Consider the following 20,499-nt stretch of genomic DNA (forward strand, 5'->3'; position numbering starts at 1 on the left):
CTCTTAACCACTGTACCACCAGGGGTCCAGGTTAGAGTTTAGTAGAAGGGAAAGGAAGGTTCTGAATTCACAGAGTGTAAGGCTGAAACCAGGAGCCCTGGTGGTGCAATGGTTAAGCACTTGGTTGCTAACTGGAAGGTTAGTGGTTCGAACCCACTCAGCAGCTTCTCGGAACAAAGAGCTGGCCATCTCCTCCCATAAAGATTACGGGCTAGGAAACTTTAAGAAGCAGTTCTACTCTGTCATATAGGGTCACTTTAAGTCAGAATCGACTCTATGGCACACAACAACAAAGGCTGAAACCAGAAAGGCAACCCTGTCAGTGTAAAGAGGTAGGTGGAGGGTTTGTTTGCCTTCCTGGTATTTTTCTGGCTCGGTCTCTCTGGATCAGGCCGAGAAACCCCACTGCCATCAAGTCGCGTTTCCAAGACTGGAAGCAGACTGCCACATCTTTCTCCCATGTTGCTACTGGTGGGTTTGAACTTCTGTCCTTTCAGTTAGCAGTCGAGCACTTAACCGCTTGTGCCACCAGGGCTCCTAGGCCAAGGAATAAGTCCCAAGTAACCAGGAGATTGCTGAAGTTAATGTGGCTGTCCTGGATGCTGAATCACCCCACTGGTACTTAACCTTGGTGGACAAGGGCCACCAGGTGAGTGCCTGGCACAGAACAGGTATTCAATATTTACTGAATAAGTGACTTTCTTAGGTAAAAACAATGTTTTCACTAAATGTAACAAATATTACTAGGTTTCTTATTTGTGGAAGAAACAAGGAAAAAAAGAAAAAAAAGCCTCGATCTGTGTCTGAAAGTAGTATTTTTTCTCAATATGCGTACTGCAAATTATGCAATGATGACAACTGCCCAAAGTATGTCAATATTTTATTATTTTAAGAACTATGTGCGACTTATACACTCACATCTATCTGGACAGGGTACAGGCTGACCAAGCAGCAACTGGATATTGTTCGGTATAAAGGTCTCGTAGAAAACTGATTATTAATGGCTTCACAAATGAGGCTGTATAAGCAACTAAAAACCAGAGTATCTGAGAATGCTTTAATAAATGGTATCATTTTCCTTTTTAATTGGTTGTGGATCAAATTTTAAACATTAACACCATTCGAACACAAACTATGTTGTTAATTTGCCCGGTTTTAAATTTTTATCCTAAGCTTTACACTGATACAATATTAATAGCTAATAAAATGCAAAAAGTAAGGTAAGAGCATAGACTGGGAAATACTAGAAACGTCCGTATTATAAAATACCTTAGGTATTATTAATGAAAAAAAAAAACACGAAAAATATAGTTTTTAATTTTTTTATATCATATCATGGGATTATTTCATCTCAGTTAATACTTTAAATATATAAGTTCTAAAAAATACATCAGATTGAGACTTTCTAATAACAGATTTTTATACCATTCAGCTCTGCCAACATTCATGTCATGTACCCCTGATAACAACAATATCACTGAATGTGAGGGGAGGAGGGACAGGAGGGAGGAAGGCTCTCTCTGAGATAGTTAACAGTCAGCGATGAGGGGTCACACGTCAATGTGAGCCAAATTACAATCCGAACTCAGCCATGGAATGGTAGGTCAACCACAGGCATTTTTCCTCACATTGAAATTATCCCATTTCTTCTCTAGAGCCCTTCCTCTGTATCTAGTTCTTAGATAAGCCCTCATGGTGCACACTGACTTCTTTTGCCTTTTTTTTTCCTCCCTTTTGTCCCGGTGTGACAAACAAGATATTGTGCTTCAGTAAACAAAACTGTAGGGAAAGAAATTCAAAATGTGACCGGAGATAAAAGTCTACCACATTTAAAACTGAGTGCTCTGAAGATATGTGATTTAATCGTTAGTTCCCCAAAAGCATTCTTTGTTTCTTTTCCAAGATGATGATGACTCTTCATACATTTCCTAGAAAAGAGAAGCGTGACGTGTATTCAAAATAGAACACTTTAGTAAATGCAAATGTATTTCAACACATCAGCAAGTGAAAACCATATCCATTTAAATCTGCTACTCTTTTAACAATCCAATAAATATTTGTATAAAGCCCTGTGAGCAGAAAAATAAATAAACATGTTCCCTACATTTAAGGACTCCCAATCCAATAGAGACAGACAGACAGACAAGGAACGATAACATGACAAGCTGCAACCACGGAGGGGAGGAAATGATTCATTACATCTGGGGCCATGACAGGGAGCAGCACAGGTCTTAAATATTTTTTCATTCCAAACACACCCACTACCTCAACATTTCTAAATATGCTTTTCCAAATGCAGAAGGGTTATTTCCATTAGTTGTTCAAGTAAATGATCATCTATGGAAGTACTTATACAGGAGAGAGTGGCAATCCGGTGAGACCCGCTCTATAAAGTATGCGCCCTGGCTACCTGCCCACCCTCCTCCCTCTATCACAGATGGCCTCAAAGCACAGGCTGGGACTAGAATCTGACTTGAATTTAGATAATTTGTGGAAAGGAAAGGAAAAAGAAAAAATCATTTGCTCTTCTCACTCTCTACTCAGATTCTATTTCTGCAGGGGTTGGAATTCAAATGTGACTGTCCTCTGAACACCTGTACATCCCCCAGTCCTCTGTGTTGTTGTTAGGTGCCATCTGGTCAGTACGGAATCACAGCAATCCTGTGTACAACAGAACAAAACACTGCCCGGTCCCACGCCATCCTCAAAACTGTTGCTATGTTTGAGTCCATCGTTGCAGCCACCGTGACAATCCATCTTACTGAAGGTCTTCCTGTTTTTCACTGACCGTCTACTTTACCAAGCACGATATCCTTCTCCAGGGACTGGTCCCTCCTGATAACATATCCAAGGTATGTGAGACCAAGTCTTGCCATTCTTGCTTTTAAGGAGCATTCTGGTTGTACTTCTTCCAAGACAGATTTGTTTGTCCTTCTGGCCATCTGTGGTATATTCAATATTATTCACCAGTACCATAATTCAAAGGTATCAATTCCTTTTTTTTTTTTTTGGTCTTCCTTATTCATTGTCCAGCTTTTGCATGTATATGAGGTTACTGAAAACACCATGACTTGGATCATGCACACCTTAGTCATTAAAGTGACATCTGTGCTTTTTTAACACTTTAAAGACATCTTTCGCAGCAGATTTTTCCAGTGCAACAAGTCCTTTGATTTCTTGACTGCTGCTTCCATGGGCATTGATAGGGGATACAAGTAAAATGAAATCCTTGACAACTTCAATCTTTTCTCCGTTTATCATGATGTTGCTCATTGGTCCAGTTGTGAGGATTTTTGTTTTATGTTGAGGTGTAATCCATACTGAAGGCTGTGGTCTTTGATCTTCATTAGTGTTTCAAGTCCTTTTCACTTTCAGCAAGCAAGGTTCTGTCATCTGCATATCGCAGGTTGTTAATGAGTCTTCCACCAATCCTGATGTTCCGTTCTTCTTCATATAGTCCAGCTTCTTGGATTATTTGCTCAGCATACAGATTGAATAACTATGATCAAAGGATACAACTGACACACACCTTTCCTGAATTTAAACCATGCAGTATCCCCTTGTTCTGTCTGAACAACTGCCTCTTGGTCTAAGTACAATCAAGTGTTCTGGAATTTCCATTCTTTGTAATGTTATCCATAATTTGTTATGATCCACACAGTCCAATGCCTTTGCACAGTCAGTAAAACACAGGTAAACATCTTTCTGGTATTCTCTGCCTTCAGCCATGATCCATCTGATATCAGCAATGATATCCCTCATTCCATGTCCTCTTCTGAATTCGGCTTGAATGTATGGCAATTCCCTGTCAATATACTGCTGTAACCGCTTTTAAATGATCTTCAGTGAAATTTTGTATGTGATAGCAATGATATTATTTGGTAATTTTCACATTCTGTTGGATCACCTTACTTTGGAATGGGTACAATTATGGATCTTTTCCAGTCAGTTGGCCCGGTAGCTAAATTTCTTGGTATAGACAAGTGAGTGCTTCCAGCACTGCATCTGTTTGTTGAACCCTCTCAATTGGTATTCCGCCAACTCTCGGAGCCTTGTTTTTCACCAATGCTTTCAGTGCAGCCTGGACTTCTTCCTTTAGTACCACTGGTTCTTGATCATATGCTAGTTCCTGAAATGGCTGAACATCAATCCATTCTCTTTGGCACAGTGACTCTGTGTATTCCTTCCATCTTCTTTTGATGCTTCCTGTGCCATTTAATTTTTTCCCTGTAGAGTCTTTCAATATGGCAACTCAAGCTTGAATTTTTTCTTCAGTTCTTTTGGCTTGAGAAATGCTGAGCATGTTCTTCCCTTTAGTTTTCTATCTCCAGGTCTTTGCACACGTCATTATAATACTTTGTCTTTTCAAGCCACCCTCTGAAGTCTTCTGTTCAGCTCTTTTACTTCGTCATTTCTTCCTTTCGCTTTAGCTACTCTACGTTCATGAGCAAGTTTCAGTGTCTATTCTGACATCCATTTTGGTCTTTTTCTTTCCTGTCTTTTTAATGACCTCTTGCTTTCTTCATGTATGATGTCCTTGATGTCATTCCACAACTCATCTCTGGTCTTCAGTCATTAGTGTTCAATGAATGCCTCAAATCTATTCTGGAGATGGTCTCTAAATTCAGGTGGGATATACTCAAGGTCGTGCTTTGGCTCTCGTGGACTTGTTCTAATTTTCTTCAACTTCAACTTGAACTTGCAGAGGAGCAACTGATGGTTTGTTTGGCTTCTAGTCTTGTTCTGACTGATGATATTGAGCTTTTCCATTGTCTTTTTCCACAGATGTAGTTGATTTGATTCCTGTGTATTACATCTGGCCAGGTCCACATGTATAGTCACCGTTTATGCTCTTGAAAAAAGTTAATTTGTAATGAAGAGGTTGTTGGTCTTGCAAAACTCTATCATGAGATCTCCGGCGTCGTTTCTATCACCAAGGCCCTATTTTCCAACTACCGATCCTACCAGCATTGTATCAGACAATGTTCTGCTGCTATTCATAAGGTTTTCACTGGCCAATTTTTCCAGATGTAGACTGCCAGGTCCTTCTTCTTAGTCTGCCTTAGTCTGGAAGCTCAGCTGAAATCTGTCCACCAAGGGTGACTGTCATAGATTGAACTGTGTCCCCCCAAAATGTGTGTCAACTTGGTTAGGCCATGATTCCCAATATTGTGTGGTTGTCCTCCATTTTGTGATTGTAATTTTATGTTAAAGAGGATTGGAGGGGGACTGTAACACCCTTACTAAGGCCACGTCCCTGATCCAATGTTAAAGGAGTTTTCTCGGGGTGTGGCCTACACCACCTTTTATCTTATAAGAGATAAAAAGAAAGAGAAGTAGACAGTGGGGACCTCATACCACCAAGAAAGCAGTGCCAGGAGCAAAGCATGTTCTTTGGACCTGAGGTTCCTATGTGGAGGAGCTCCCAATCCACAGGAAGACTGATGACCAGGGCCTTCCTCCAGAGCCGACACAGAGAGAAAGCCTTCCCCTGGACCTGAAGCCCTGAGTTTGAACTTCTAGCCTACCAGACTGTGGGAGAATAAATTTCTCTTTGTTAAAGCCATCCACCTGTATTTCTGTTACAGGAGCACTAGATGACTAACACAATGACCCTGCTGGTATCTGAAATACCAGTGGCAAAGTTTCCAGTATCACAGCAACACACAAGCTATCATAGTATGATAAAATGACACACAGCGGAATCCCCTATAGACAGAGAAAAGCAAACAGAAAGCCAAGATAGTCCTGAAAGCATAAAAATGAGAGGATATTCCAACTCCTGCCTTTTTCCTTATTTTCTGAGGCTATCCTTTCATCTAGTTTCTGTCAGCTATCTACTGTCTCACAGCTCATTTCAGTATTACTCTTCCTACCTCTCCCTCCTCTGATGCCTGCCTCGTGGACTATCAGAATTATGACAGCGCTGTTCATACCAAAGCAGCTGTATATCTCAGCTTTATTAACACAGTCCCCTTTCACACGTATCCTATCTTCTAACCCAAAACAGATCTATATCACAACGGGTTTCAATTTTTATTCAGAAAGTATGGTCACTAAATTTCACAGGCCATGGTTCAGAGCCCAGTTTGCTCATCCCTACCACTCACTGGGACAGCAAGCTCCTAGGAAGGATGGGAGACTCACCCTTGAAAAGTCTTAGTCCTCTGCTCTGGCCTTCTGGCCTACCAAGGAGTTAATTAATCCCTCAGCTCTGCTAACAGTATTCTACACCAGGGGAGAAGGTAGGGAGCGAATTCTCTATTTAATCAAAGAATTTTTACTTTATTGATTGGTTTTACTTATTGACAGAAAATAAGTTATAATTCCCTATTTATGCTTTAAAATCCACTCACTAAGCATTTTCTCATAGGAAGCAATACCTTCCCACACCTTTTTTTCCCCCCCTGAATACGAGATGTAGGAGAAGGGCCATTTGCCTCAAGGAATCTCATTTTAGCCACTGCCTAAATAGTTATACATTATTTTCACTCTCCAAAGGAAAGATGAGAACTCAAGGGAGATGATTTCATATATGGACCACTGGTACAGTTCAGAGTAGGAATCTTAACTCTTACCACTTGTTGAGGCTTACTCTGTGGCATATGCTATTTGGAGCACTTGTTTTTCATGCTCAAGAAATGTTGGAAAGGAGATATTACTTAAAAGCCCTATTTCACAGATAAAGAAAATAAGTTTCTATAAAGTCAGGTGTGGGGCATATATACAAACTATATGTACTTTTACTTCTTATCCTTTCTCTAATAGTCCCTGAGAAAAACCATGTCCAAATGGCAAAATTAGATATCTTCTTAACTTACCTTTTTCCATATAGGCACCTGGGCTTTTAAATTGTCAATGGCATAGCTTACAGCTTCCAGGGATGCAGCCCTATGGGCTGAGGACACAGCAATTATAATGCTGGCTTCTGACACAGGGACCAAGCTTTAACAAGATGAAGAAAACAACTTACCATCAACTCTGAATCTACATGTAAAGAATCTGCTAGACACATGAAAATAAACTACACTAAGTGCTCCTAGAACTATACTCTAGTTCTATTTTATTTGAAGATCTTGTCTAGTAATTCTTCCCAGGTGCATTCAGCAGAGAGGATGCCGAGGTTGTGGCTAATGTGTTAGCATCCACCCACTAAACCTGTTTGATGGGCACCAAGAAGAAGAAGACCTTTCACTAATTCAACAAACACCTGACTCAAACGAACAAGGCACAGTGTCAGGTAATGCCTAAAACTACATAATTATAGTTTAATGTAGAATTTAAAATATTAAACGTAGAATTTAAAATATTAAAATAGTAATGAATAGGAAGTATAAAGGCAGGATTTAAAATATTAAAATAGTAATAAATAGGAAGCAACAGGGTTGATAACATTAATTACTGATAAAATTAATGACTATTAACAAAATTATAATTGCTAAAAACAAAACAATAGCTAATAAAATATGATACACACAGTCTCAATCACTGGTTTCTTCTTAAAGCCTAGAACCCTACTCTTCTCGGTGGTATAATAGGCAAACTAATTTAATGGCCTTCGAAGGCATTTACATGGAAAAGAATCTCTAGCATACTGTCATATAAACTGAGTCCAGACCACAGAACAATTCTGACAAAGCCTCAAGGACTTTACCACATCAGCACAGGCATTTAGGCCCAGGGTCTAGAAGTCTTTCACATTTGCACTTGTTTCTGTTTACCACACCAGAGGCAACAAGAGCTCCCAACGTTACAACACGAGCTGCCTTTGAAAGCACTCGTGAGGTAGCTCTACGGCCCTCCGGACATACTACACAAATATTCCTCTTTTGGTAGTCTATGAAAGATTTCAGAATTGGACTTAGTACAAAGGGGAAAACAACTATACTTAACTTTTACACTGATAAAGGAAAACATACCCAAGTCTATGGAACACTGCTATGTGCCTGATTGGCCATTTCTGCCGAATGTCACTACAAATTTTCCTGACTTCGTTTTCTGCCATTGGTAGATATGCTTCATATTCTAAGCTAATGACTTTTTTCCCTTCAAAATTATTTCTTGTAGTGCCTAAAAAAAAATAACAATAATAATTAAAACAAGGTTTCTTTCTACAACATAAATAGAATGCTAACAGAATAAAAAATATTATTTTTGAGTAGTAAAATAGACAGCAAACTAATTTGTTCAGATAGTACTATGGAATTTTCTAACACTTGATTATGAAAACAAAATTAAAAAAAAAAAAATTAACACAGATGATCGAGGATTAAGCTTACTGAAAACACTCATATGACAAACCATGCCATATTCCTTTTCTGACTAACAGTTAACATTTGATAAGTAAAATGAAAACATTTATGCTCCCAGGATCATCATCAAGTACATTCTTTCCCTTGATATTTGGAAAACATAGGTTCTCCCTCCTAACAATGACTTCTATCCTACTTCTTTATGCCTTGTAATTTAATACAGGTTAATCTGATGATTACTTAAGTAAAACAAGAACGGAAAAAGTTCTAACCACCACCATGAGTCTTGGTTTATTGCTCCGTATTTTAAAATCTGCTGAATATTAAGATTAATGAATACTAGTATTAACGCTGAATATGGAAAACACTAGCTAATTTCTATTGTCCTGCTCAGTCAATAAAGGCTGTGAAAATTACAACTCACCTACAAATAGAGATATTGCACCACAGAGTGGAGAAGTCACCAACTGTGAAATTTCATCAATTGAAAGCTTCTCAGCAGTGAATTTTATTATATCTTTAGCTGTCTCTTCAATTTCATTTGTATTTTTCCTAGAAACAAGATATTAATAAACCTTACCACTGGTATTAGGAGCAAAACACCCAACTTATAGGCTCATTTTCAATTTACATTCTTATTCTACATTTGATGTGTCAGGAGGCACCATTTGATCTGAATAACAGAAATAAACACATGTAAAATTTTAGTAAAACTCAAAATATGTATACAAACGTTCCTACTAAATTATGCATGATAAGAAATTTATCATCTTAAAATGCAGTCCATCTCATAAGCCAATTCAATCCAAATTCTAAAACTGCCACTTATATCTGCAACCAAATACCTAGACTGATGAAGTGAAATAACTGAACAGAAGATTTCAAAGGGTGTCTCGAGAAGACAAAGTAAAGTATTAGAATGACATGTGCAAAGAACTGGAGATGGAAAACCAAAAGAGAAGAACACTCTCAGCGTTTCTCAAGCTGAAGGAACTGAAGAAAAAATTCAAGCCTCGAGTTGCAATAGTGAAGGATTCTATGTGGAAAATATTAAACGACGCAGGAAGCATCAAAAGAAGATGGAAGGAATACACAGAGTCATTATACCAAAAAGAATTAGTCGATGTTCAACCATTTCAAGAGGTGACATATGATCAGGAACCAATGGTACTGAAAGAAGAAGTCCAAGCTGCTCTGAAGGCATTGGTGAAAACAAGGCTCCACGAATTGATGGAATATCAATTGAGATGTTTCAACAAACAGATGCAGTGCTGGAGGTGCTTACTCGTCTATGCCAAGAAATATGGAAGACAGCTTCCTGGCCAACTGACTGGAAGAGATCCATATTTGTGCCTATTCTCAAGAAAGGTGATCCAACCGAATGTGGAAATTATATCATTAATATCACACACAAGATCATTCAAAAATCGCTGCAGCAGTATATTGACAGGGAACTGCCGGTAATTCAGGCTGGTTTCAGAAGAGGATGTGGAACCAGGGATATCATTGCTGATGTCAGATGGATCCTGGCTGAAAGCAGAGAATACCAGAAGGATGTTTATCTGTGTTTTATTGACTATGCAAAGGCATTCGACTGTGTGGATCATAACAAATTATGGATAACATTGCAAAGAATGGGAATTCCTGAACACTTAATTGTGCTCATGAGGAACCTTTACATAGATCAAGGGGCAGCTGTTCGAACAGAACAAGGGGATATTGATTGGTTTAAAGTCAGGAAGGGTGTGCTTCAGGGTTGTATTCCTTCACCATACCTATTCAATCTGTGTGCTGAGCAAATAATACGAGAAGCTGGACTACATGAAGAAGAATGGGGCATCAGGAATGGAGGAAGACTCATTAACAACCAGCATTATGCAGATGACACAACCTTGCTTGCTGAAAGTGAACAGGACTTGAAGCACTTACTAATGAAGATCAAAGACCACAGCCTTCAGTATGGATTGCATCTCAACATAAAGAAAACAAAAATCCTCACATTACTGGTCATTACTGGACCAATGAGCAACATCATGATGGACGGAGAGGAGACTGAAGTTGTCAAGGATTTCATTTTACTTGGATCCACAATCAACACCCATGGAAGCAATAGTCAAGAAATCAAAAGACGCCTTGCACTGGGTAAATCTGCTGCAAAGGACCTCTTTAAAGTGTTGAAGAGCAAAGATGTCACCTTGAAGACTAAGGTGAGCCTGACCCAAGCCATGGTATTTTCAATTGCATCATATGCATGGGAAAGCTAGACAATGAATAAGGAAGACCAAAGAAGAAATTACACCTTTGAATTGTGGTGTTTGCAAAGAATATTGAATATACCATGGACTGCCAAAAGAATGAACAAATCTGTCTTAGAAGAAGTACAACCAGAACCAAGGATGGCAAGACTGCATCTTACATACTTTGGACATGTTGTCAGGAGGGATCAGTCCCTGGAGAAGGACATCATGCTTGGCAGAGTACAGGGTCAGCAGAAAAGAGGAAGACCCTCAACCAGGTGGACTGACACAGTGGCTGCAACAACGAGCTCAAGCATAGCAATGATTGTAGGGATGGCTCAGGACCGGGTGATGTTGTGTTCCATTGTGCATAGGGTCGCTGAGTCGGAACCGACTCGACTGCACCCAACAACAATAACAACATACTTAGATACTGCCACCTTCAACTATAAACACGTCACCCCAGCCATTATCTTACCAAGCACCATACCTCCAGCACCCTTTTCCTTCATCCCAAGAAAACAGGAAGAGTTACCAAAGCAGAGGTGATGGTATTCTACAGGAAGTAAGTTCACTGCACAACCCAACTCCAACTGCAGAACTGAGGAAATAAGGGAAAGAATGGCACACCTATTTGCCAGGTGCTGTGTAAAGTCCTTTCCCAAACATTTTCTCAATTAAAAACCAAAACCAAACCCGTTGCCATCATTCCGACTCCTAAGGACCCTATAGGACACAGTAGAACTGCCCCACAGGGTTTTCAAGCAGTGGCTGGTGGACTCAAACTGCCAGCTTTCTGGTTAGCAGCTGTAGCTCTTAACCACTGTGCCGTTAACGTATCAAATATTTAGTACCACTTACTCAGGGCCAAAGCCGAATGTCTGGCACTGGATACAGACCTGGAAACAAAAAAGCCAGGCTCCCTGCCCTCATGGTGCTTGGATTCTAACAAGAAAAACAAAGTAATAAACTAACTACAAATAGAGATGACTTATGGAAATAAACAGAGTTCTGCAAGAGAGGATGAGGGTGAGGGGAGGGGCTACCTGAGATAAGGGGATCAAAGAAGGTGTCTCTTGAGAGATAACATAATTATTATTATTTTATTGTGGTAAATATATAGGTAACAAAACATTTAGCATTTCAACAGTCTTCACATTGATACAGTTTGGTGACATTAATTATGTTTGTCATGAATGCTTAGGGTACACAGAAGTTAAGGGTGATGGTATAATTTGGGAGCAGGTAAAGGAGATGGTTGAACAAAGAGGGAACATTTAAAGTTGAGACCTAAAAAATAAGAAGCCAGCCACGTAAAGAAGCAGGGAAAAGGACCCCTGGCAGAGGCAGAGGGGTGGCAAATGCAAAGTCTACGCTCATGGTATGCTCCAGAACCTACAGCAAGGCCCAGAGCCCCAGGAGCAAGAGAGAGAATGAACATGATGGGCTGTCGCTGGACAAGTAGGCAGGACTTTGCCGGCCATAAGGAGAAGGCTGGGTGTAATCAAAATTATAATCATAAATCCTGTGAGGTTTTAGTCCAATTGAAAGATGAGTGGAGGAGACTCAATGAAGTTAAGGACTCACTTAAAGGTGCTAAAATTGCAACTAAAGATTCGTACTAAGTCCAGTGCTCTTTTCCCTATTTCCTTCCAATTACAGAAAAGCAGGATTACTCATACACCACCGGATTCCACTCAACAGCATCTACCACCTCCTGTACATGCCACCTGAGTTTCTTCTACCTCCTTCTCTTTCAGTAAGACACACACACACACACACCAAAAAGAAAACAAACCCATTGCCATCAAGTTAATTCTGACTCATAGCGACACAAGAGGACAGAGTAGAACTGCCCCATAGGGTTTCCAAGGCTGTAATCTTTATGGCAGCAGACTGCCACATCTTTCTCCCACAGAGCGGCTGGCGGGTTTGAATCACCAACCTTAAGGTTAGTAGCAGAGTGCTTAACCACTGCACCACCAGGGTGCTCCAATAAGATACAGGTAACCCATATATGGTCTGGGAGCTTCAAACCACACCGAGTCCCCACAGTTTCTAATTCTACAAGGACACAGACTTTTAAAACCTAACTGGCAGATTCTAAAACAACATAATACAAACCTTGCCATTCAAATGGAAACCCTGGTGGTGTAGCAGTTAAGTGCTACGGCTGCTAACCAAAAGGTTGGCAGTTCGAATCTACCAGGTGCTCCTTGGAAACGCTACAGGGCAGTTTTACTCTGTCCTATAGGGTCACTATGAGTCAGAATCGACTTGACGGCAGTGGGTTTTTTGTTTTAATAGAATAACAAATCAAGATTTAAAAAAAAAAAAATGGGTGTTATCTCACTTTTATCCTGTTCATTTGCTTCATGATTTAGCCACATCAGTCAACTTCCTATAAGTCAAACACATGAGTACTTTCTGCTCAGGCTTTTGCTCAAACTACTTCCTTCTACCCGAAATTCTCTTCCTCTCTAATCTTCTGAGTGTCAGCATACTGAGCAACATGCTTTGCAATATTTATTCATCACCTTGTGTGGCATTCACTAGATCCTCCAGGAGAGTGGGGGGAAAAAGACACAGTTTTATATATATATATAAACAGGCTTCCAGCTTCAGTGGCTTGTGTCTTTCTTTCATGAACAGTGTTCTGCAATTAAGTACAGTATTTACTATTGATTTTGGATAAAACACCATCAAATTAAGAAAATTTTCTTTCATTCCTAACTTACCAAGAGTTTTTAATCAGGCATGATGGTTAATTTTTACATTATTTCTTCTTCAGTTGAGAATGAATTAAGCCTTATTCTGACTGCATATGCTTAAGAGAACCATGCTCTCTCCACACTATACCAACGAATGTTTTTATACATTGGCCTAAAATCTGGACTAAGTTGTTTGGAAAGATGACATGGGCCACAGAGCCACCCGCAACACAGCTATGATAATAAAAGTGTTCATTTATACCTGGGAAATGGTAAGCTTTCTTTTTACGCATAGCAGTCTTCTGACTTTACAGGTGTGCAATTTTTCTACATTTCTCTGTGCCCAGGAGAGCCATTACCCAGTATTAGTAAACATTCGTGAAAAAGCACATATTGTTGCTGTTGTTAGCTGCAATCAAGGTGATTCCGACTCATAGCAACTTCAAGCGTGCAGAATGGAACTGCTCTATAGGGTTTTCAAGATTGTGACCTTTCAAATGCAGATCGCCAAGTCTGTCTTTGGAGGCACCTCTAGGTGGGCTCAAACTGCCAACCTTTTGGTTAGTAGCTGAGCACTGAACTGTTTACGTCACTCAGGGACTCCAAAAAAGCACATAGGGAATCCAATAATCTGACTCTGAATATTGGCTCTGCTACTTATTACCTACATGGTCATATGCAAATTTTTTCATTTCCCTGAATTTCTATTTTCCCACCTGCAAAATGGAGATATGAATACTCCAGAGCCCAGCACTGTGCCGGGCACATAATAAGGTCTCATGAAACCATGTTAAACGAACATCTCAAACTGATATTAAATTGTTCACAGTAGAGTTGATGCAGAGATGGCAGGTAGGTACCCATGAGTCTGTCTGCACCAATAAAGAGTTGCAGCACCAATAGAGTTGGTACAGACAGATTTAACAGAGAACATACAGCTACGGCAAACCAGTTATAAGTTATTGTCCTTCACCACAATACTGGTTAAGAAAAACAAATCTCACATACCCAGGTAGCTCAAAAGCACTATCCTCCACTAATGGGGGGGATAATGGCAATTTCATCTCCGGATTGGAGCTGGAGGAGTTGATCTCCAAGCTCGACATATTCTTGACGAACAGCAAATATCACTTGATTTCTGACATCAGCCAATCTGAAGGGAAAAAAAGTACGATTTAAAGTATCAATACTATGATACACCTCAAATCTCTTCAGCTGAAGTTAAAGATATTAAGTAAATTTTTATCTGTGAATATCACCTGCAAACTTACTAACTTCCCATGTTCTACGGAAAGGACATATCCACTAATGAACACATTAAACTGCTTATGATATTCAACTGGATGCTGTGTGCCCTGCAGGTAAAAGGTTAGAGGTCAAGTTGAGTGGAGGCCCTCTCATGCTTAATTACCAAGACACTTTATGAGCAACTTCAAAGATAGGAAATCAAGAAGAGGTGTTTTCTTTTTGAGTATGCATTGTGGAATGTCTTTCACATCCCCGGTACTTCCAGGTTAAACATCTATAGCAATTTGACACTACTGACATTCCTGAAATACCTCCAAAAAGTCACTCCTATACTTTGTTCCAAAAAAGCCTTGAGGTAGGAATGACAGCATTAAAATTACAAGATTTTCAAGTATAAGAAAAAAATCAAATATTGCAAAAACTCAAACTCAGCAGCATCTATGGTTTGTTATCTTTCATCTTTTTTAAACATAGAAATTTCTATTTTGAGTTCTCTTAAGAGGAGGTGAGGCAAAAAAATTTTAACATACACATTTTTAACAAAATTTCTAACAATTTCATTTGATATTATACAAGCACAGACTCTACTTTTTTATAATTTTGTAAATTATAAAAGCGGATGTAATCATGTCCTTCTGGGACTATTCCAGGTAACTGTGCTCTTTTAGTAAAATCATTTTAACCTTCTTTAATGAATTGTGCATTTCTATACATGAGAATCTAAGTTTTCAGTTGTAGCTCAAAAAAATGCAACCAATAACCCTTTTTGACAGTAGGAATGGAAATCAAAACCAACCTTTTTCTTTGATAATTTACACATTTTAAAAGATTAAAAAGTGTTAATCAAATGCATTCTACAAATTTTTAACTACCCAGGATGTCGACTTTCGATCTCCTTCCACAGTTGCAATGCTTTTATCTGTTGTGGCACAGAAATGGTCTCCGAACGAACTCCTGTTATTTCAGCACTTTTTGCAAAATACAGCACTTCAACCTGAAAAGAGGAGAGAAAATGCCTTCATAGTAACAACTCATCATCCTTTTCTGACTGCCTATGATAAGAAGTTTTCCTGTTTTCCAAATGTATTATTTTAATCAAAAAAATTTTATATTACAGAAAATTAAACAGCCCATTAAAAATTTCAGTGTATCTGTTGCTGTGTGTGGTTGAGTACGTTCCAACTCAGGGACCCTATAGAACAGAGGACAGCTACCCCATAGGGTTTCCTAGAACGCAATCTTTACAGAAGGAGATTGCCAGGTCTTTTCTCCGGTAGAATCACTGGTAAGTGAAAACCTCCGGCCTTTTGGTTAACAGTTGAGCACTTAACCATCGAGCCACCAAGAAAGCTCTGCATTGAGCTTCCAGTGTATCTACAATTTCAAAATTTGAATAAATTTTTATGTTTTAAATACAATTCAGAATATTTTTTTAATTTTACAAACTTATTGTATCATAATTAAAACCCCAAGTGTTATCTTCTCCGCAAGCCTGATGTTAAACTGTCTTTAATTTACATAAAAATATAGCACTTTTTATAAACACTTCAGACCTGAAAGATTTAACATAAAGCAAACGTTTAAGAGATGCATTACAAATAAGTAATCAAAGAAGTGAAATATTTGTGTTTCATGATTGTCAAATGACCTTTGATTCCAGTCTACACTACACCGGACCTAGCTACCGCGGATTAAGTTATGCAACATACAAAACCTGGCATTTATAAATTTAAAATACAGGATCAACGGGTATTCCTAGAACAAACCTCAATGATCAGCCTGGAATCTCAGAGAGCTGACCAAGTAAAATACCCATTCAGTGCAAATCATTATCTACGAAATAATGAGAGGTTTGCAAAAAAGGGTTTGCAAATACATATATGAATATATGCTTCGTAAGAATTCAAACAAATCCTTAATTAAGCGTAATTCTTTTTAATTAAAAACGTATCTTCATCAAAATGAGTAAGATGAAAAATAGGGGGCCAAAAGGTCGAGGGCGCCTTTAGAAACGAGCCTGTCCTCGACGCTGTGACCCAGTCACCAACACTTCACAAGTGGAGTTAACCTCTGCAAGGGCGACCAGAGCAAAGTCCCCTAAACCGGGAAGGGGCACCGCAACGGAGGCGGTCGCGGGCCTGGTCAGGGAAGGCGAGAAGGGGACGGGATGCCGCTAAATCAGCGGCGGAGTCTGAGGACGGAAGGGGCAGTCATGTCCGAATAGACTCCGCGCCCACGTCTGTCCGCACGCTCCCGATCCTTACCTGGCACTGCGGCACCATCCCGCCAGGAGCCCCGGCCTGGAAACCAGGAGGCGGAGGCGGAGTAACTGGGCCGACAGGGCGCGCAGGCGCACCTGACGGCTCCTTCCGCCCGCACAGAGCTTGCGCGGCGTTAGTCCCGCCCCGCGAGTCTCCCAGTCGTGTGACTCCTACCAGCTGTACCACTGAAAGATTACTTTTCCCTCGCAGGTGGGGCGCTATGGTGACATTGAGCTACAGATATCACTGAATGGAAAAGGGGCTGGCTATGCATGTCTTCTGCTTGGGGTGGGGGGGGAGATCGCGGTGTAGGAGAGCAGACGCCGAGCTCACCTGGTCAGTTGCCACCTGTGCTTTGGGGGCACAGCTAATAATAACCAAATAGTGGCTCTTCGCCCGGTGAAGATTTGTTGTTGTTGTTAGGTCCCGTGGAGTCTATTCTGACTCATGGCGACACTGTGTACCGCAGAAAGAAACACTGCCCGGTCTTGCACCATCCTCACAATCATTACTGGAAAACCCAGTGGGCCAGTTACACTGTCACACAGAGTCGCTATGAGTTGGAATCGGTTCCACTGGCGCCTTCTGCAGAAGAGTTCGGCTTTTCCACGCTTGCCTTTAGGCTTCCCTTTGAGGCTTGTTATCTACCCCACTAGCTAGTATTCCTTAAAGACTTAGAGCATTAGCCTTATGGGAGCTTTCAGCTGTATCATTTTTACGCTTTCTGCTTTACTAATATCTCATGATTTTTCTGCATACTATCTGTCCAGTATTTCTAACTTATTACCAACAAGAACTCTCTGACTTAGTTAAATTGCATACGTAGTTAAGTGGGTTTAGGTCAGGTGTTCTTCCCCTTCGAGCTCACAGTCTGGGACGGTAGACAGTCAGTGGGGATACATCAGTAAATTATAAAAATGACGTCTCATGGGGTTTACATTTTAGTTAAGAAGCCAGGCTGTAAATAAGAAAAAAACAAAGTACCATTTGATATAAGGGCTGTGAAGAAAATGAGTCGGGGAGGGGACGGGTGCACTTTCATTAAAAAAAAAAAAAAACTGCCATCAAGTCAAATCCAACTTGTAGGAGTCGGAAAAGAATGAGCCCAAGGGAATGAACCGCTAAATTAAACTGAGCACTGAGAGAAGCCAGCCCCCTACAGCGCTGGGGAAGAGCGTTCTGGCCAGTGGCAACTGGGCTCTGGGCTCAGCATGTTCAAAGAATAAAAGGGAGACCAGTGTAGCTGGAGAAACAAGGGAGACAGCAGGGTGAAACGAATTTGTAGTGATGGGAAAAGGTCATGAAATCCAGTTTGGTTTTACTCTATTTTCAAATGGGAAGACACAAACGTACACACACACTTAAATGCAAGAACACTTGCACGCTTGCCCACAATTATGAAGATGTGGTTTTCCATCTGCTGGGGCCGTTTTGAGGAGCCTGAGCACAGGTAGGCCTGAGAGGACGTCCAACCATCCAACTCAAGCTTCATCTGTGGACTCTTCAGTCATGTGAGCCAATACATACATATATATATATATACATACACACATATATGTACATATATTTTGCATAAGCCAGTTTGAACTGGGTTTTCTGTAACTTGCCACATAATGAATACAGTCATTTCCACTTTATTTTTTCTTTTACAATCACTAAAACAGTAAACATGCTACAATACACCTTTTTGGCCATGTGTGTGAATGTTTTTCTAGGAAAGAAACCTAGAAGTGGAATTGATAAGTTGAAGGGTTAGTACATTTAAGATTTGGATACCTACTGTCAAATTGCTCTCCAAAATGTTGTTAGTTGCCAACTAGTACATTCCTACCCTTGGCTATCCCATATACTACAGAATGAGACATAGTCCCGTACCATCTTCACAATCACTGATATGTTTGAGTCCGTTGTTACGGCTATTGTGGTGCCTTCCAACCCCTTTTTTGTCTTAGTCTGGAAGCTCCACTGAAACTGTCCACCCTGGGTAACACTGCTGGTATTTGAAATACCAGTGGCATAGCTTCCAACATCATAAGCCAAGAAATTCAAATCCCCAGCTGTCGAGTTGATTCTGACTCATACCGACCCTATAGGACAGAGTAGAACTGTCCCACAGGGTGTCCAAGGCTGTAAATCTTTATGGAAGCAGACTGCCGCATCTTTCTTTCATGGAGTAGCCAGTGGGTGCAAACCACCAACGTTTTGTTTCACTGTCAAGTACTTTAACCACGGCACCACCAGGACCTCTTCCAGCATCATACCAAACCGAACTGAACCCATTGCTGTTAAGATGATTCCGATTCATAGCAACCCTATAGGACAGAGTAGAACTGCCCCACAGAGTTTCTAAAGAGCGCCTGGTGGATTTCGCACTGCTGACCACTGCAACCCCAGGGTTTCCAGCATCACAGCAACACACAGTTCTCCACAGTACAAACTGACAGATGGGTGGTGGTCAAAATGTGGTAGGTATTAGTAATTCTACCACCAGTGTATGGGGTGCACTTTCCCCACATGCCCATAAATTATACAGAGTATCAGTCTTTTAAAACCTGGCTAACATGTTGATAACATTGCCTTGTTTTCATTTGCATTTTTTCTGATTATTAGGTAGACCTTTTTATGTTTTTACTGGACACTTATACCCTGTCTGTGAAGCTCCTGTTCATATTGCTTGCTTGTTATACAACAACTAGGAAACAATTATTTTTTAAAATATAACCCTACCTGTAATTTGTGGTTATGTAATAAAGATTGATACCAGAAATTTTTCAGCTTATTCCAAAGACTTATATTTCACTTTTATTATATTTTCACTAATTAAACCAGTGAATGATCAGAACTAAATATACTAAAGTATTTTAAGAGCACAAAATAACTTTGGAAACAATATTTGTATATTACTTTATGATATAAGTGTAGTTGGAATCACCATTTTCCCAGTTGTTTTTGCCACACAAAATTTTATTTGGTAAAAAAGTGAGTTGGAGCAAAACCATTTCCATTTTATTTTACTGATTGAAAAAAACAAAAAGATTCTGTGAAACTAGAAATATATGAGCATGTCATGCCTTCACAAAAACCAAAAACAAACCCATTGCCATTGAGTCCATTCCGATTCTTAGTGACTCTATAGAACAGAGTAAAACTGCCTCATAGGGTTTTCAAGGAATGGCTGGTAAATTCGAACTGTCAACCTTTTGGTTAGCAGCTGAGCTCTTAACCATTGCGCCACCAGAGCTCCCCTTAATAAAAGGCTCCATTAAAAGATCAGAAGGGTAACTTTGATTATAGCAACAAATTCCCAAAAACATTCATTCCCTCTTCTGAAAAACATTTTTCCCCAAAGTATCTGGCAGAAACAGTTCATGATTAGATTTTCTGTCACATATTTTACAAGTAGGTAAAAGTTTTGTTTTTTTCCCTCCCAAATTAAAATTGTTGTTGTTGTTGTTAGGTGCTGTCGAGTCGGTTCAGATTTACAGCACTCAAATTAAAATGGTAGAATTAAATACTTGGTATCAATACTTCTAGCAACTTTTACTGGAATGGTTTACCCTGGGCCTAAAATAAGAATTTTTTTTTATCTGATTTCTGAAATCCAACCTATCCATGAGTTTACATAGAATTAAAAAATCTAAATGCTATATATCATCTTACTAAACTTTTAACCATATCTTATTTCCATTTGTGTCCAAATATTTTATGCAGGTATTTTCAGCAGTTAGTGTCTTAGGTATCTAGTGCTGCTATAACAGAAATACCACAAGTGGATGGCTTTAACAAACAG

General features: G+C 39.8%; 1 protein-coding gene across 1 annotated transcript; it reads right to left on the reverse strand.

The window, feature by feature from the left end:
• Positions 1-786: 786 nt before the first annotated feature.
• Positions 787-15,434, reverse strand: MOCS2 (molybdenum cofactor synthesis 2). Its single transcript, XM_003408028.4, has 6 exons — positions 15,321-15,434; positions 14,209-14,353; positions 8,677-8,804; positions 7,920-8,070; positions 6,822-6,945; positions 787-1,928 (listed from the first exon to the last, which is right to left on the reverse strand). Exons 2-6 carry the CDS (start codon positions 14,304-14,306, stop codon positions 1,860-1,862), a joined length of 570 nt encoding a protein of 189 aa, XP_003408076.1. The 5' UTR covers positions 14,307-14,353; positions 15,321-15,434; the 3' UTR covers positions 787-1,859.
• Between the last annotated feature and the right edge of the window lie 5,065 nt (positions 15,435-20,499).

This window comes from Loxodonta africana, chromosome 2 (assembly GCF_030014295.1).
Source record: "Loxodonta africana isolate mLoxAfr1 chromosome 2, mLoxAfr1.hap2, whole genome shotgun sequence".
NCBI classification, from domain to species: Eukaryota; Metazoa; Chordata; class Mammalia; order Proboscidea; family Elephantidae; genus Loxodonta; species Loxodonta africana.